The 18,085-nt window shown below is 59.0% G+C and overlaps 1 protein-coding gene across 2 annotated transcripts in view; it reads left to right on the plus strand.

The window, feature by feature from the left end:
* Nucleotides 1-11,843, plus strand: part of IQGAP3 (IQ motif containing GTPase activating protein 3) — a 39,136-nt gene extending 27,293 nt beyond the window's left edge. For both annotated transcript variants that reach the window (XM_025858882.2, XM_073888556.1), the window contains 16 exons: nucleotides 1,106-1,314; nucleotides 1,913-2,065; nucleotides 2,287-2,450; nucleotides 2,790-3,014; nucleotides 3,875-4,015; nucleotides 4,557-4,641; nucleotides 5,040-5,272; nucleotides 5,538-5,670; nucleotides 5,762-5,864; nucleotides 6,442-6,568; nucleotides 7,445-7,532; nucleotides 8,131-8,343; nucleotides 8,967-9,133; nucleotides 9,411-9,512; nucleotides 9,896-10,004; nucleotides 10,878-11,843. In XM_025858882.2, the coding sequence (XP_025714667.1) occupies nucleotides 1,106-1,314; nucleotides 1,913-2,065; nucleotides 2,287-2,450; nucleotides 2,790-3,014; nucleotides 3,875-4,015; nucleotides 4,557-4,641; nucleotides 5,040-5,272; nucleotides 5,538-5,670; nucleotides 5,762-5,864; nucleotides 6,442-6,568; nucleotides 7,445-7,532; nucleotides 8,131-8,343; nucleotides 8,967-9,133; nucleotides 9,411-9,512; nucleotides 9,896-10,004; nucleotides 10,878-10,991 (2,366 nt within the window). In that variant the 3' untranslated portion in view covers nucleotides 10,992-11,843. The remainder of the gene's footprint in view (nucleotides 1-1,105; nucleotides 1,315-1,912; nucleotides 2,066-2,286; nucleotides 2,451-2,789; nucleotides 3,015-3,874; nucleotides 4,016-4,556; nucleotides 4,642-5,039; nucleotides 5,273-5,537; nucleotides 5,671-5,761; nucleotides 5,865-6,441; nucleotides 6,569-7,444; nucleotides 7,533-8,130; nucleotides 8,344-8,966; nucleotides 9,134-9,410; nucleotides 9,513-9,895; nucleotides 10,005-10,877) is intronic.
* The last annotated feature ends 6,242 nt before the right edge of the window (nucleotides 11,844-18,085 follow it).

An 18,085-nucleotide genomic window follows, 5' to 3' on the forward strand; every position in this document is an offset into this window, starting at 1 on the left:
CGGACCCGGGGTGCGTGTGGGAGTGAGGACATGTGCTCTGCCTTTGGGGATCCCTCAGGTTGGAGGGAGAGACAGGAATTTCCCCGGAGTCGGGCAGGTCTAGATATCCTTCCCAGGGCCGCACAGCAGGGAAAGAGAAGGTACGAGACGTCTGTACAGGAACGTCATCGAATAAGGGCTGTAGCCAAAGCCCCCGCCCACCCCAGAAACAGCCTGGTCATGGGGAAGGCTCCCCTCGGCAGGTGCTTGCTGTCCCAGGCTTCAGTGATCTCCCCATTGCTGCCACCAAAGCAAACGAGGGAAGGGTCTTCTCCCCCTAGAGTCCACACCTTCTCGCGCTTTGCCTTCTTGTGTGGCCCGGAGCTCCCCCGGCCCTGTCCCTCGATGGGCCCGCAGCGTGAAGCCTTATACGGTGCTGGGACCTCAGTGCCAGCAGCAAACGGCACTCCCTTGTCCCGCCCCTCGGGCCCCTTGGTGGGGTGCGCATCTAAAGCCTCACACAGGTCCTTCCGGGCTGCTCTCGGCTCCTGTTCTTAAAGACCAGAAGCCCAGCCTTGGAGGTCCTCCTCTTTGTGAGGTGGACCCAGGGTCCATTTCCAAGTTGGCCTCCAGCCCTTGGGTTCTGGGAGATGTGGGCCTTCCGGGCCTGAGGCGACACTCCTGGACTTCAAGTAGAATGCACGGCGCCAGCTGCATGTCCTTTGCCACTCTGAGCCCGTCCTGCCCATGGGGTGCCGCCGGTCCCTCTGACCGTGGGCACTCAGCCCATCTGAGGAGCAAATTGGAGTAGGGGTTCGTCAGAGGGAGCTAGGGCTCTGACCTGGGGGTGGGAGGTCTCTGGCGTGGGCTCTGGTTGGGGGCGAGCAAGGGGCGGACCCCTCATCCCTCGTACCTGGCTATCACCTAGGGAGCTTGGGGACAAGAGTGGCTTGAGGCATACTCCGCTGCACCCTCAGCACAAGCAGGCCAGTCAGAAAAGTGCTGGGCGTTGGGGACCTGTTGGCCTCAAGCCGGATGGGGACCAAGGGCTAGTAACAGGCAGGGGGCTGGCGAGGAAGCCTCTGGGAGGGCACCGCTAGTCCTGACGCTTGTCCCTTCCCGCCAGTCCACGCACCCCATCCCCCTCTCCGCGTGGTATGCAGATTTGCCCACCTCTTGAATCAAAGCCAGGAGGACTTCCTGGCTGAGGCCGAGCTGCTGAAGCTCCAGGAGGAGGTGGTCCGGAAGATCCGGTCCAATCAGCAGCTGCAGCAGGACCTCAACCTCATGGACATCAAGATCGGCCTGCTGGTAAAGAACCGGATCACCCTGCAGGTGAGGGGCCGGCCCGCCGCTGCCGCGTCCAGCCGCTCCTGGGGACTCTCCAGCAGTCCCTGCCCTTCCGGTGGTCGGTGGGGGCCGGTGACCGGGCGGACGGAGTCCTGCTGTGAAATGAGAGCGCCTGCCTCTGCTTCTTCGTCATGGATGTGGGCTGCCCGTTAAACTCGAGGTCTGTTTCCTCCTTGGGGAGCAGGAAGAGTCCTTGCCAGGCCAGCGTAGAGGTAGACATGAAGCTCCTCCGACGGTGAATGAGCAGGCAGCGATGGGGAGGAATGACAGCTCTGGCTCAAGACAGAGTAGCAAAAACCCACAGACATGACGTCAGGGCCTGGCGACCCAGTTCTCTGCGGGGACTCCCCCTGTGAGAGCGGAGGAGCCAGACCGAGTGTCAGGGTGGCTGGGGTGGGGGGCCCTCCACATCCCAGAACCGTTTATCTCTCACTCATGCCGTGAATGCCTTGAACAGCAGAAGGTCCCGGCTCTCCGAGGTGCCGATGCTGACCATCCGATCCACTCTGTGCCGGCCCACCCTCCCCCCATGCCCTCCCCACCCCACCCCCATGCCCTCCCCACCCCACCCCCGCCCCTGCAGGAGGTGGTCTCCCACTGCAAGAAGCTGACCAAGAAGAACAAGGAGCACCTGGCGGGCATGATGGTTCTGGACAAGCAGAAGGGACTGAAGTCGCTGAGCAAAGAGAAAAGGCAGAAGCTAGAAGCTTACCAACACCTCTTCTACCTGCTCCAGGTGAGGAGAGGACCGCACCATGCCTGAAGGGTCTGGGGCCTCGAGGCCTTTGTCTCCACGTACGGTGTCCTTTCCCAACCCCAATGCCTTGACCCCAGAGACAGAGACTGCACACTCCTGTTTGTCCTCCGAGGAAGCTCCTGGCAGGAGAGCCTGTCTTCGTCAGATCGCTAGTCCTCCAGGCGCCTCGTAAGCCGCTCCCGTTCCCCCATTGCTTGCAGACGCAACCTATCTACCTGGCCAAGCTGATCTTTCACATGCCGCAGAACAAAACCACCAAGTTCGTGGAGTCCGTGATTTTCAGCCTGTATAACTACGCCTCCAACCGCCGTGAGGCCTACCTGCTGCTCCAGCTATTCAAGACCACGCTCCAGGAGGAGGTCAGGTAGGCTTCCCACGTGCCGAGGAACGCGGAGGGAACGGCCGAGCCGCCGCTGCGGGCTCCTTCAGCCAGTGAGAATTTGCGGAGGTTGGCGGGGAGAAACGGAATCAGAAGGCCTCTTTTCTCAGCCTCCCGAGGCCTGCCCGGAGGACCTCTCCGAGGACAGAATGGAGGGAGGACGGGGGCGGAAGGTTAGCACAGGCCGAGATCGAGCTGTTGGGACCTGCCTTCAGAGGAGGCATCCAGAGTGGGCTTCGAAGAGCCAAAATCTCAAGAAGGAAACACAGCTGTTTGAACTACCCAGAGGCAGGAGACCAGCTTCCGTGACCTCTTGAACCGCAGGTCAAAGTTGGAGAGGCCCCAGGACATGGTGACCGGCAACCCCACGGTGGTGAGGCTGGTGGTGAGGTTCTACCGGAATGGGCGGGGCCAGAGCGCCCTGCGGGAGATCCTGGGCGGAGTCATCCAGGATGTGCTGGAGGACAGAACGCTGAGCGTCCACACTGACCCCGTTCACCTCTACAAGAGCTGGATCAACCAGAGCGAGGCCCAGACCGGACAGCGCAGGTGAGCAACGGCAGAGGGAGAGCTCCCTGGACCAGCTTGCTCCGGGGCCTCCCCCGGGCAGCATATCAGGGAGCGTGCTGACCGATACAAATCGGCCAGCCGCCCTATCGGATGAAAGAAAGTAGCCTTTTCGCCGCGCCCGCCCCCCCGGTAATTTACATGGAGCTGGTGTGCTTCACACAGAATGAACACAGATGAGTATGCAAATGTATTTAATTGCCATGTCCTACTTGCAAATGACACGTCCAATTGGCCAGGAGTTGGGACATGGACTCCTTATTGATGGGAGATAGCTGAACATTCAGATTTCCAGATAAGTAGACCAATGAGGCAGCGGCAGCTGGGTTGGGCTTGTAGACACGCGGCGTTGCTCAGGTGCATGGGTCCCTAGGCAGCAGGGCCGCCGAGGAGCAGCCCGTGCTGGGAGCTTCTCCTGTGGCATGTGGGCTTATAGGTCGTCTTTCCGATTGCCCCAACTGCCAAAGACTAGATGCAGGATAGCCATGGACTCCAGCTCCCCTGAGGAGTCCTCTACACACTGCGGCTTGTCCATCCGTCCTACACTCGCCCACCCTCTGTGGGCCCTGCCACTCTTTCTTCTTCACCTTCCACCCACGTTGCTCCGTTCCCTTGGAGACCTTTCTCTTGGTCTGGCCTGGTCCCCTTGAGCACGCTGGGCTGCCCTTTGTGTGTGCCCGTGCATGCCCGTGTGTGCATGTGTCTGCGTGTGCGTTTGTGTGCATGTGTGCACATGCGTGTGGGGGGGCCCTGTTATTAGGTGAAGAGTTCAGGGGAGTGGGGCTTTGGGAGGGGAGGCTGTGGGAGGGGCTCTGGCTGATACCTTGGCTCTCTGCCCACAGCCACCTCCCCTACGATGTCACCCCAGAGCAGGCCTTGAGCCACCCCGAGGTCCAGAGACGATTGGACATTTCCCTCCGCAGCCTCCTCGCCATGACCGACAAGTTCCTTGTGGCCATCATGTCCTCTGTGGAGCAGATCCCGTACGTGCGTCCACCCCGCCCCAGCCAGGCCCCTGGGAGCTGAACCCCGGGAGGTGGAAGGAGATTGAATTTGTAGGTGGCACATCCATAATAGGAATCGTGATAATAAAGTCTAGCACGTCTGGATATCACTGTACCATTATACGCTACTTCCACAAACATCATTTCACTAGATTCTCACAAAAACCCTGAGCTAGAAAGAGAGAAAGAACACTGGCCTCAGTTTTCCAGAGCGGGGGTGCAAATCTGCAGGGGAAGGGAGTCTTGTAAGCCGCCATCTGGTTCACGGTGGAGGCGGGACTGGAGCTCCTACTCTGGTCCCTGCTTGTCCTCCCGTCGTGCCTGAAGCCCCACCCAGCCCCTCCCAGCCAGGCTGAAGGCTGCACACCAGCTTAGCGGGTGGCAGGGCCTGGCTCCAGGTACTGGCTGCGGATAGTGGGGGGCCGGTGCGCCAGGCCCGGGCAAGTAAGGAGGCAGCACTCGTGGGCGCTGAGCTCTGGCGGATTGGCGGGACCACAGTGCATGCACACGTTGTCCCCAGGTACGGGATGCGGTATGTGGCCAAGGTCCTGAAGACCACTCTGGCAGAGAGGTTCCCTGATGCCTCGGAGAACGAGGTCTACAAGGCAAGTGCCGTCTGTCCTCCCCAGATTCCAGAGCTCTCCTTTGTCCTCCTGGTGCCTGTGAACCCCTGGACTGAGACAAAAGGATAGAAAATCCTGTTCTGTAAAAATCCCAGCGGGGCGGCCTTCTCCGCCCCGGCTCACCAGCAGGCCTTCCGCTGGCAGGTGCAAAGGCAGCTGGGCCGTGAGCGAACAGGGCGGACAGCCCTGGACTTGTCAGGAGGTCTGGGTTCCGGTCCCGGCTCCTGCTCACGTTTTGCGGTGTGACCTTGAGTGGGTGTTCTGTGGAACATGACAGGGTTGGCCCACGTGGTCCCTCCCAGCCACGGGAGCTGGGGAGTGGGGCAGGGGCACCAAGGCAGACCCCAGGGCACTGCTGGGATGGTTTCCTCTGCCCTCAGGTGGTCGGGAACCTCCTGTACTACCGCTTCCTGAACCCAGCCGTCGTGGCCCCCGACGCCTTCGACATTGTGGCCGTGGCAGCGGGCGGCGCCCTGGCCACCTCCCAGCGGCACGCGCTCGGGGCTGTGGCTCAAGTCCTGCAGCATGCTGCGGCGGGCAAGGCCTTCTCTGGGGAGAGCCGGCATCTGCAGGTCTTGAACGACTACCTGGAGGAGACGCACCTCAAGTTCAGGTCTGGGCCCTGGCACCCTGTCCCTCCTGCCCCCCTCTGCCTTGTGTCGGGCCCCGCCTGCCTCCCCGCAGTCCTTGAAGAAGCGTTGCGCGGAGGTGAAGCGTGTAGTTAGCGAGCGGAGGGTGGATTGTTGGAAGGCCTGCCCAGTGGGCTGGAGGGGACCCTGGGGGGATGGGGTGGGGGGCCTGTCGGGCACTGCGGGGGGCGACAGAGCATGGGGGCTGCTGCCCGCCCTGCCCCTCCCACACCCTTCCTCTGGACATAGGAGGTTCGTGTGTCGAGCCTGCCAGGTCCCGGAGCCAGAAGAGCGCTTTGCCATGGACGAGTACTCGGACATGGTGGCTGTGACCAAGCCCGTGGTGTACATCACCGTCGGGGAACTGGTCAACATGCACAGGGTGAGGGGCGCAGCGGGGGTTGCTGGGAGGGCTGGCCCTTGGAGGAAGGCCCCGCTCGGGCCTGCATCTGCTGGGGTGCTCTGACCTGCAGTTGCTGCTGGCGTACCAGGACTGGGTCGCCCCTGACCACCGCGACCCGCTGCATGAGCTCCTGGAGGACCTCGGGGAGCTGCCCACCGTCACTGACCTCATCGGTGCGTGCCGTGCTGGGCCGGGGGCTGGCTGGGGGGCCTACAGGGAGGATGGCAGGCGGGTGAGCACACCCTGTCTGGAGTTCTTGCTAAGTCGGCGACGTGTGCCAGGAAGCCTGTCCGCACGCGCCCCTCCTCTCTTCCCTGGTCCTAAGATGGACCCGTGGACATGGACTGATAGGAAGAAAGGGGACAGACAGTAGGCGGGCCCAGTGCCATCATGGAAATCGCCGATCAAATCACGTGAAAGAGACGTGGATGGATGCGGGTCTGTTTTGAGTCTCAGGGTTTCCGACAGGAGCTACGGAATGAGAGGAACGGTCCAGGGGTGGAAGGTCAGGGTGGGGGTGGTGACAAGCTGGGAGCCGGGAACTCCAGGCCCCTGGGCCGAGGGTGTTGGTTGGAGGCTGAGCTCTGGGCGACAGCCCTCCCATCGGTGCCGAGGGCCAGGGTGCTGCCTTGGGCAGTGTGGACACGCCTCTCCTGGTCCAGACGTGCACGGAGCAGGTGGCTAGCGTGGCCGTCCGGGCGCGTCCGTGCGCGTCCACGCACGCTGGTCTCATCCCTCGCCCCACCTCAGGGGAGGGCATGGCTGCAGACGGGAGCCTGGACCTGAGCAAGCTGGAGGTGTCCCTGACGCTCGCCAACAAGTTCGAAGGGCTGGAGACGGACGTGGGCGACACCAGTGCCCGGAGCCTGCTTCTGAGGTGGGTGAGGCCGCCTCAGCCGGGGATTCAGCCCCTCCACCGTCTTCCTGGGCTGCTGTCCCTCGGGCAGTTCTCCCTGAGGCCTCACTGGCACTGCCCTCAGCGGACCTCTGTGTCCCCCTCGGCCTTGGCTCTGGGCTTCAGCTGAAGGCCGGGGGAGACTTGGGACGTTGGTAGCACCTGATGTTGGCATGATGTCGCGCTGCCTACCAAATGCTTTTTCACATGTTACTGTTTGACCTGAGGGACAACGGTGAAGTTGGGGACGGTTTCCCTGCTGTACGGTCCAGAGACACGGGGGCGAAGTGGCCTGCCAGAAGTGATGGTCAGGAGAGGGGCCTGGAGCTTCCCGTCCCCAGTTCTGTGAGCGTGAGGGGGCTGCCCAGCAGGGCCGGCTGGCCGTCTAGGTGGAAGAGGAGCCAAGCAGCTACCTCAGTCGCGCACCAGCGTGGCAGCCCCCTCCCCGCACCCATTCACCCAGTAAACCAGGGAGCCAGGTGGTCAGCTTTGTCTTGCCACTGAAGGCCTCCTAGCAGGGTGGGGCCAGGCGAGAACACGCAGCCAGAGCCACCAGGAGGAAGGTGGCCGTCAGCAGAAGGGACATCAGAGCTGGGGAAGGTCTCCCAGACAAGGCAGCGAGTCCTTCAGCCCCAGGACTCTCGATGACAGTCTGTGGGAGGGCAGTCAGCAGAGCGCAGGGGTGAGGCAGCACGGTGCATGCACACAGAGACCCCTCAGCCCACCTTGACATCTCCTTCCCCACTCGCGCTCCTGACCTCGGAAGCGTCCCTGGCAGCCATGGCGCGGCCAGCGTCTGCTCCCTCTCAGTCCCTGGCCAGCCCCATGTCCAGACCCTCCCTGCCCCTGCCCCTGCAGCACCAAGCAGATGCTAGCCGACATCATGCAGTTCCAGCCTGGGGACTCCCTCGAGGAGGTGCTGGCCCTCCCCGCGACCAGAGGGCAGGTGAGTGGCCAGCTCGCTCACGAGTACTGTGTGTGCACCCCCTAGCCTACCAGCACCGCCCGTTCCCTCCCCTGGGCCTGCCCACACCCCGCCACAGGCAGACAGCTGTGCTCCCTGGAACGATGCTGGGGCTCCCCCCTGCAACAAGAGTGAGCTCCAGGGACACCCGGGCTGGGTGCTGTGGGCCGCGGTCTGGGCGGCTGTCCTGGACAGCGCCGGAGGGCTGGCGCTGGGTGTGGGGGGGGCGCCCGGGAGGTCTGGAGGCAGGAGAAGGTAGTGAGTGGGTGGAGGTCTAAGCCACGGGCTTCCCAGGGAAAAGGTGAGGCCGGCGGGCAGGTAGAAGCTTGTCCCAAACAGGACAAAGGCGAGGAACACCCCCGAATGAACGCCCTGGAGCCGTGTTGGGAGGTGGCTCTGCTGCAGCTCCCGTCGGGGTCCCCCTGCGCTGACCACAGCCCGTCTGTGTCCCTGATGCCACCCTTGGCTGTTCTTCCCAAGCCACCTGCTCTGCCCGGCCCCACCCCCGGGAGCTGGGGGACTGCCCCGGGAGGCTGAAGGGCAGCGCCGGCTGGGTCCCTCCAGCTCCTCTGTCCCCCAGGAAGCGGCCCACAAGCGGCTGATGTGCCAGCGCCGAGCCTGCGAGAGCCAGACCCCGGAGCCCCTGCGCCGGCACCGCTCGCTGACCGCACACGCCCTCCTGCCGCTGGCGGACAAGCGACGGCGCGTCCTGCGGAACCTGCGCCAGCTGGAGGGCCTGGGGCTGGTCAGTGCCCGCGATGGCTACCAGGGGCTGGTGGACGGACTGGCCAAGGTAGCAGCCCGGGGCTGGGGTGTGGGGGCGGGGCTTTGGGGGTGGGCGTGAGGGGTGGGGGCAGGGCACCGGGCAGGTCTGGGTGCACGGGGGTTGGGGGGGGGGAGGGGGGCGCCAGGCCAGGCAGGCATGGACGGGTCGTGGGTGTGGGTGCGCAGGACAGGTGTGGGCGGGGGCGGGAAGGGGTGCACCGCAGGCGTATGCGGGTGTGTCGGCAGGGCAGGGCTGGGGTGGGTGCGCAGGTGCCTGAAAGGCAGGCCTCCTTCTGGCAGGAGTCCACCCAAACTTGTCACCAGCCAGGAAAGCCAGCGGACCTACACAGCAGGGTCCTTTCTGAAGGGAAGGTCTCAGGGAGCGAACTCTTCTTGCAACTCTCCTTTACTAAAAAAGCAAGGAGCCTCGAAACAGTTACTGCTCAGTGCTGGCCAGGCCACGAGGAGGTCCCTTGAGGGTTTGGGATGGCGTCCTTGAGCTTGCCCTCCTCCTAGGAGAAGCAGCTGTGAGATCAGCCTCTCCCTGCCTTTCCTGAAGCCGCTCCCTGGGAGTGCCCTGGGCTTGCTCAGGCCCTGAGGCTCTCCTGTCGGAGGGGGCCAACTCACCCTGCCTTGGTCCCCCAACCCCAGGACATCCGCAACCAGCGCCGGCACCGGCAGCGGCGGAAGGCCGAGCTGGGGAAGCTGCAGGCCACACTGCAGGGCCTAGACGCCAAGACCACCTTCTACGAGGAGCAGGGTGACTACTACAGCCGGTACATCCGGGCCTGCCTGGACCACCTGGCCCCCCGCTCCACGTAGGTGTTGCCTGCACTCCCAAGGCTACCTGGGACCTCTCACCCCCGCCCAAGGGGCCTTTGCCCCATTCCACCAGCTTTGAAAGGGACACCGTCCCAGGACTGCATGGTCCCTGTCTGAGCGTGGCCTCCGAGCCTCAGGCTCAAGCGCAGACCCTTGTCCTCCACCAGGGAGGGTCCTCGGGCTCTGATCTCCTTCCTGCAGAGACACAGAGGACCAGTGTCTTTGGAGTTGAAGACTTGCTAAGGTAAATTCTCTGCGGCCTTTTTGAATCAGGAGCTCTGGGAAAGGGAAGAAGCAGCCGTCGCTCCGTTACACCGCCGCCCAGCTCCTAGAGAAGGGTGTCCTGGTGGAAATTGAGGATCTTCCCACCTCTCAGTACGTGTCAGACCCCAGCCGTGCCCCAGCGTGGGGAGGGAGGAGGGGCTGTGGGGATGGGGGCGGCCGGGGGGTGGAGACAGGACACGTCCAGGCAGAAAGCTAAGGCCAGGGGACGTGAGCCGGCACGGTCCGAGATGGCCCACGGTGGAGGGCGCTGGGGACACTTCCTGGAGGAGCGGACAGCTGAGAAGGGCGGGTAGGGGGCGGGTCCACGGCGTGGTGAGCAGGGAAGACAGGCCGCCGTGCCCGTGGGAACCCAGGGCAAGTCTGGGCTCAGGGACACACAGCGCTGTCTGGCCGCGCCTCGGTGGGGGGAGGGGCAAGGCTGGGGCCCTGGAAAGAGGCACCCGAGTCCCCAATTCGAATCCTGACCCTGACAGCTTCAGAAACGTGATCTTTGACATCACCCCTGGAGATGAGGCAGGAAAGTTCGAAGTAAATGCCAAGTTCCTGGGAGTGGACATGGAGCGGTTTCAGCTTCACTACCAGGTGAGGGGCCTCCCATGGGCCTGCCAGCCACCCGCTGGGCTTAGGTGCTGGCCCGAGCACAGTAGGTCCGCATCCTTTCCCTAGGCCTCAGAGGACACCAGCTCCACTCCCCTCCCAGTCAGTACCCTCTGTTCCTGAACAGAAGGCTGAGGGTCTCGCAGCCCAAACCCCTCTGTCCCCAGGTCCTGACACAGACCCCACTGCCAAGCAGCAGGCCCTGCCTCGGGCTAGTGATGTCAGAGCGGGACAAGTACTCGAAGCCCCAGCCCGTGCCCGTGACCATGCATGCTCCCCTGTGCACCCTGCTCACGGCCCCACAGTGTTACCCTAATTGTTCAGGCTTTGAGGCCGATGCGGAAGAAGCTGGCCCGTCACAGGCCAGAGTTCAGGGAAGCAGTGATTTTTTTTTTTTTTTAAAGATTCTCTTTATCTGAGAGAGAGAGTGCGCACGTTCATACATGCATGAGTGGGGGTGGGGCAGAGGGAGAGGGAGAAGCAGGCTCCCCGCAGAGCAGGGAGCCCGATGCGGGGCTCGATCCCAGGACCCCGAGATCGTGACCTGAGCTGAAGGCAGACGCTTCACACACTGAGCCACCCAGGTGCCCCTGGAAGCAGTGATTTTAAACCCAAATTTTTTTGTTCTGCTCTTTGGCCTTTTGAACGATAAAACATACTTCAAGCCCTCGTTGTGTTTGAGTTTACATTTGGTTAAGTCACCGTGCTTTGTCAGCCTTGGCGTCCTCCTCTGTGAAGTGGGGTCTCGGTGGCCAGCGCTGCCGGATGGGCCAGGAGGCTCCAGAATGCTCTCATTCTGGAGCCTGGCAGGGGCACCGCCAAGAGCCCTCACCCTGCCCACCCCTGCCCTCTCCCCAGGACCTCCTGCAGCTCCAGTACGAAGGTATAGCTGTTATGAAACTCTTCAACAAGGCCAGGGTCAACGTCAACCTTCTCATCTTCCTCCTCAACAAGAAACTCCTGCGGCAGTGACGGAGGCCATGGGCACTCCCCGAGCCCTCTTCCCTGCTGGATGCTAGTCTGACCCCCACTCACCACCGCACTTCCCTACGGGGGCCCCCCACCGGGGCTCAGGACCCCCGGGGCTCAGGACGGGGCAAGCCGCGGAGTCCCACCCCGCCCAGGTGGTCACAGGCAGGGTGTTCGGCTAACGGGAGCCTGGCCCCGAGTCTGGCCGTGTGGCTGATAAGCCCCAGAGCCCTTGCCTCCCTCCAGCAGGGCATGAGACGGGGCCTGCCCTTTGCCCCGGGGAAGCTGCTGCCCTCCCGTGGTCACCCCAGTATGACCCGCACTGCCCTGGGGCCCGGGGTCCCTCCCCCTCCCTTCTCCCTGCACGCCCCCAAGCCAGGGCCGGGCGCCCTCTCCCTGCTGCCCCGCCGCCCGCGGGCACCGTGCTGTTCGGACGCCGCATGCCCTCCAGCCCCTGCCCCTCGCTCCCAGGACAGGCGGCGCTGCCCGCCCCCGTGGCAGCTTGGTCAGGATGGCCCCCGTCAAACTCAGATCGCATTCCTTTGTGGGTCCCTCGGGGATTTGTTCTCCCCCAGCACACGCACCGTGCGTCACTGTGCAGCTTTGATCATGGCTTTAATTCGTGCACCTTTTTGAGCTCAGAGGAGTTGTCATGTCCCACATTTACAGTAACGTCAGGGCACCTTGGGGCAGGAGGGATCCCTGCGTGTTGACGACTCCGCCCACTTCCTACGGCACGAGGAGCGTCTCTCCCCCTCAGGACTCCGACTCTTCTGGGCAGTTTCAGTCCATCTGCACCCACTTTCCTGTCCCTCTGCCCCTGATGTCACTTGAATAAAAGCAGCTATCACCCCACCTCCGCCGTTAAGCCGTGGCTTCATTTCGCGCAGAGCAGGCCCCCGAGCTGTGGGACAGCTCTTCTCTGAGCGCTGGGGTGTCCTCCCACGTGGGCCCACTCTGCCTGCTTCCCAGGATGTGGCCTTTCCCCCTCCGGCCGCTGCCCCAGGGGACGGGGAGGAGGAAAGAATGTTCAGGTTTCGATGCCCAGTGGCCGCCCTCTGAAGGCTAAAGCCTAGAGGAGGAGAAACCAGTCTGAATTCGGCCCCACCCACTCTGCACACATTTCCAGCAGGTTCTCTTCCTGGGCTTCAGGTGACCCCAGGTGTGCTCTCGCCGAAGCTCCTTAGTGTATCGTAGCTCCTGCACTCTGGTCAAAACCCCCTTTCCAGGACAAAAGCCCCCTCCTTTCCTCCTTGCTCTCAGGGAACAGGGACGGAGTCTGGGGAGGAGGGGACGGTACAGAGACACCTGCCCTGACCTCTGAACTCCCAAGAAGTCCCTAGTGGGCACCCCCAAGTTTGCCTGGTGCAGCCTGCCTCCCTGTCACTCAGAATCTGTCTCGCTGTCACATCCTCTTTCCCGTGACATGTCACGGCAGAGACTTCAAGTACCGCCTTGCTCTGGGTGACAGTGACACATAGTGGATCCAGGTTTCTACACGTTAGCAGTCATCATTGAAAATCTCACACTCACGGGGCGCCTGGGGGGCTCAGTTGATTAAGCGGCTGCCTTCGGCCCAGGTCACGATCCCAGGGTCCTGGGATCGAGTCCCACATCAGGCTTCTTGTTCAGCAGGGAGCCTGCTTCTCCCTCTCTCTCTTCTGCCTGTGCGATCTCTGTCAAATTAAAAAAAAAAAAATCTTTAAAAAAAAAAAGAAGAAGAAAGAAAACCTCACACTCCCCAAATGGCTCCGGCACCGTCCCTCTGTGATGCTCCCCAGTGATCACATGACCTCCGCCATGTACACCGCGTGTTGCAACGTCACCGTACCTACTGTCCTCGAGGGCCTGTCGCGGCCGGTGTATTTATATGCACTTACTCCTCACAGCAACCCCACGAGGGTAAGCCGCCCCTCGCTTTGGAACTGAGACCCCGAGGTCTGGGTGACCGACCAAGGATGCAACAGGCGATAAGGGGCAGAGCAGGGCTTTAAACTCGGGCCTGCTCAGTCTGAGTGGATATTCCCCCACATTTTTGTCTTTTCTGAGAGAAGCATTTCCACTTCCTTCAGCCCACGCTCTCATGCCACTCTCTCAAGCCCACTGCTCAACCCTACTGATGGTCCCTGATGAGCGTCAGTTCGTCAGGGTCTTCCTAACCGTATATGGCCAATCTGAGGCACGGGCACGTAGCTCCTCTGGGGAAAGAGCAATCTCTCTGGAGGACAATTTGACAACAAAAACGTACATGCAGGTTGCCAAGACCATTTAATGGGGAAAGAGCGATCTGTCTACCAAATGTGTGTTGGCACAACTGAATATCCACATAGGGAAGAACAAAGCCGGACCCCTACCTCGCACCACACACAAACATGGAAATGGATCATAGACCAAAATGTAAGAGCCAAAACTCTTATAAAACTCTTAGAAGAAAACCTAGTTTCATGACTTCGATCAGACCATGCTTTCTGAGGACACCCGAGGCACGAGCGGCAAAAACTAGATAAAGCGGACTCCATCAAAGTTAAAAACTCATGCTTCAAAGGACACCTTCAAGAAAATGAAAAAAACCGACAGGAAGGGAGAAGATACTTGCAAATCATCTATCTTAATAAGGGACTTGCTTTTAGAATGTATAAAGAGCTCTTACACTCAAAAAGACAGCATCATTAAATGGGCAAAGAATTTTAACGGCCATTTCTCAAAAAAAGACATACAAATAGCTAATAAGCACATGAGAAGATGCTCAACATCATTAGATATTAGCAAAATGCAAATTAGGTTTTAATGAGATAACCACTTCATCCCCCACTAGGATGGCTAAAGTAAAACTGGTAATAACAAGGGTTGGTGAGGATGTGGAGAGATTAGGGCTATTTGCTAGGGTGGTTGTAAAATGGTGGAGCCACTTTGGAAAACAATTTGGTATTTCCTCCAAACGTTAAACTTGTGAGCCAGCCCTTCCCCCTCCTAGGTATATACCCAAGAAAATTGGAAGCCTATGTCCCCCGAAAGTCTATACACAAATGTCCATCAGCTGATGGACGGATCAACAAAAGGCAGTGTGTCCATACCAATGGAATACTGTTCAGCCATGGAAAGGGTTGAAGCAGGACATAATGCGACAACATGGAGGAAACTTGAAAACGTGCAACACGCAGGTCAGACACAACGTCGCGTATGTATGATTCCATTATGCGGACGTCCAGGATGGCAAATTCGTAGGAACGGAGAGTAGATTAGCTGTCGCCAGGGTCTACGGAAAGGGGAGAATGGAGTGACAGCGCGTGGGTGTGGGGTTTCGTTTCGGGGCGGTGGAAATGTTCCTTAATTTAGTGATGGCTGCACAACTCTGAACACAGTAAAAAAAACACTCCGTTTTATACCTTAAAAGGGTGAATTTTATGGTATGCAAGTTATGTTTCAAGAAACCTGTTACTTTGCGGTGCATCTGCCCCTGACATGGCCGCTCCTGCGACCGAGTCCTGCGGGGAGTCCGCTTCTCCCTCTCCCTCTGCCCCTCCTCCTGCTCGCTCTCTCTCTCTCATTCTCTCTAAAATAAGCAAATAAAGAAAATCTTTTTTAAAAAAAGAAGCAAGCAAGCTGTTAGTTTTCAAACCGTAGGTGCCCACACCCAGCGAGGAGGGCTTCCCATGAACGTCTGTTGGCCGGGGAGCTGCGGAGTGTCTGTTGCGGGACCATGTGTGGCCACAATGGTCGCAGAGGAGCGGCCCCAGGACGGGCCGTCGCGCAGCGCAGAGGTGCGAGTGTCCCCGGTGTATGTTTGGGAGGACACAGGAGAACCGTGGCAGGGGTCACCTTTGGGGGGCAGGAGTGAGGGGGCACCTCTTTCTGCACTGTTATTCCCGAGAGCTTCGGTCCCTCTCGGGGAGAGGGAAGCACGCACGCACGCAGGCTCCAGAACTGCGGTGTGAGCGTGCCGAGGGGCGACCGGCCCCCCAAACCAGAGCCGCCGGCAGATGCGCGCAGAAACGGGGAGCAAGCACCCCGGTGCCTACAGCCAGCGTGCAGTGAATCAAAAAATCTAAAAAATCTAAAAAAACTCTAAAAAAGACTGAATCTAAAAATTAAAGATCGAGCTCATTCATATGTTATGGGTCTTTCTCATTTCATTTTTCTAGTAACTCATTTTTGTGGCATTTCACAAAAATAACCGTCCAGGGGCGCCCGGCTGGCTGGGGCGGGGGGGGGGGGCGGGTAGCAGGTAACTCTTGATCCCGGGGTCGTGAGTTCAAGCCCCATGCTGGGCGTGGAGCCGACTCAGAAATATATCTATCTACAGATCAGTCCATTACAGTGGAAATTTTAGGAAGGCGGCTTTCACCACAGACAGTCTGAGGACAGCTGCTCCCGGGGGCGCCACGGAGGAAGGAGCCCTGTCGGATCAGAGCCGGCGCTGATCGGCCACACAGATCATGCTGTCCGCACAGTTTTGCGTCCTGCTGTATTCCTTCAGCCATGAGAAACGTCTTTCTGTGTCTTTAAAATTTCTTCAAAAAATTTCTTCACGTCTCAGCCCCATGATGGAGCTCATACGTTTAATGCAGTTAACCTCCCTGCAATGGTAAGCTGCTGGTTTCCAGTTTCACTATTAAAGTCTGGAATGGCCATCTGTGTCCGAGAGCTTTCTATTTCTAACTCACCGCCTTAGAATAGAATGTTAGAACAGAAACAACTAGATCACCGAGCAGGAAATTTTCTTTTTTTTTTTTCTTTAAAGTTTGTTCATTTATTTATTTAAGTAATCTCTACACCCAATGTGGGGCTTGAACTTACAACCCCGAGATCAAGAGTCCCATGCTCTCCCGATGGAGCCAGCCGGGCTCCCCAAAGAGCGTGAACATTTTTTATTTTTTTTAAAGATTTTATTTAGGGGCGCCTGGGTGGCTTGGTCGTTGGGCATCAGCCTTCGGCTCAGGTCATGATCTTTAAAAAAAAAAAAAGATTTTATTTATTTATTTGACAGAGAGACACAGCGAGAGAGGGAACACAAGCAGGGGCAGTGGGAGAGGGAGAAGCCAACTGCCCGCTGAGCAGGGAGCCCGATGTGGGACTTGATCCCAGGACCCTGGGATCATGGCCTGAGCCGAAGGCAGATGCTTAACGACTGAGCCACCCAGGCGCCCTGAGCATGAACTTTTAAAAAATTATTGTTTTTTTCCCCCAATTATATATTCATTTTAGAAAGTTTGGGAAATATTTATAAAGCAAAAAAGGGGTAAGAATAACTCATGATACCATTACAAAATGATAACGACTTGTAACACTTTGATGTCTTTTCTTTCAACCATATTTGTGATTAGAATCATGCTATGCATCTTATTTTAAAACCTGTTTATTTCCATTTCCATTGTAAACACTTTCCCATATTAAATGGGGTATTCCAGGGGCGCCCGGCTGGCTCAGTCGGTAGAACAGGCGACTCTTGATCTCAGGGTCCTGAGTTTAAGCCCCAAGTTGGGCATAGAGCCTACTTAAAACAACAACAACAAAAACCCCAACCATCTAGAAGGTTTATGTTTTGATAGAAGAATGCTGTGTGACAACCCTTCGTGGCGTTGTTCTCTCTGGGTCTCTTCCTAACTGGGGAACTGAGCGCCCCCTCCACGCAACCGTGGGCCTGACGGTTAGCGGATCTGCCTCCCACCGCCCAGAACCGTGGGCTCAGGACTCCAGAGCAGACACTCAGACTTCCTTCCCCTGGGCCGTGGGAACTTGAATTCTGAGGGCGGCACCCAGGAAGGGAAGCCAGTTGGGCTGAGTCACCCGCTCACAACACCCTGCGGAGACAGCCACCAGCTTCTGGCACCAGGATCCCCAGAGGGGTCAGACTGTCATTCTCCCCCAGGTCAGGTCATCCCACTCCTGACAAACCTGAATGCCATGCGGCAGCTCCCCATTTGCTGATGTTCCTGAGCCCGACGCTTTGTCGCTTACAGAGATTACTTCCTGATTCATCCTTGTACCTAAACCTTTGTGTCCGTGTGTATTTCCTCGGACTCTATTTCTAAAAGGGAAGTTGCTGCATCAAAGGGTGTGTGCTTGGGCGCCTGGGTGGCTCAGTTGGTTGAGCGACTGCCTTTGCTCAGGTCATGACCCTGGAGTCCCGGGATCGAGTCCCGCATCGGGCTCCCTGCTCGGCAGGGTGTCTGCTTCTCCCTCTGACCCTCCCCCCTCTCATGTGCTCTCTCTCTCTCTCATTCTCGCTCTCTCAAATAAATAAATAAAGTCTTTAAAAAAAAAAAGGGTGTGTGCTTTATAAAGGATCTTTTTACACGTGGCGTAGCATCCAGAAAATCTGTACCAACCACTTCCCCTGCTTGTATTCCCTCTCACTGTGTCTCTCTCTGTCAAATAAATAAATAAAAAAAAAAATAAAAAAAAGACTTTCTCTCCCCCTCCCCCATAAAAAAAATTCAGTCCTTCGACAAATACTTTTTTTTTTAAGATTTTATTTATTTATTTGAGAGAGAGAGAGAGAGAGAGACATCATGAGCAGGGGGAGGGGTGGAGGGAGAAGCAGACCCCCCAGCCAAGCAGGGAGCCCAACAAGGGACTCGGTCCCAGGACCCTGGGATCACGACCTGAGCCGAAGGCAGACGCTTCACCGACTGAACCCCCCGGATGCCCTTTAGGTGCAGGTCCCTATCTCAGGCGCTGGGATCCGTCAGGAAGCCAAGCAGCCGAGGACCAGCGCCCTCCCAGAGCCGACAGCAGGCAGGGGAAGACGGATACTTCACTGTGTCGGAAGCAGTAAGTGCTTCGGAGAAAGGAAAGAGGGGGATCAGGGACAACACAGGTGAAGGAGAGGAATGAGGGATGGGCTGCGGTTTTCATCAGTGTGACCAGGAGAGGCTTCCCCCAGGAAAAGACATCTGGGCCTGACTTGGAAGGAGGAGCGGGAAGCCGTCTTGCTATCTGGAGAAAGGTGTGACAGGCAAGGCGGAAGGACACCCCGTGCATGGCCTTCTCGGTGCCCAGCGAGATGGGGCAGAGGACCCCCAACACTGCCCAAAGCCCGTTGGCTCAGCTGCCAGCCCCTTGCCAGCGGACAGGCCCAGCTGGGCCAAGGGAAC

Source organism: Callorhinus ursinus, unplaced genomic scaffold (assembly GCF_003265705.2).
Source record: "Callorhinus ursinus isolate GAN/ISIS: 27379988/994484 unplaced genomic scaffold, GSC_fseal_2.0 scaffold92, whole genome shotgun sequence".
In the NCBI taxonomy this organism is placed as follows: Eukaryota; Metazoa; Chordata; class Mammalia; order Carnivora; family Otariidae; genus Callorhinus; species Callorhinus ursinus.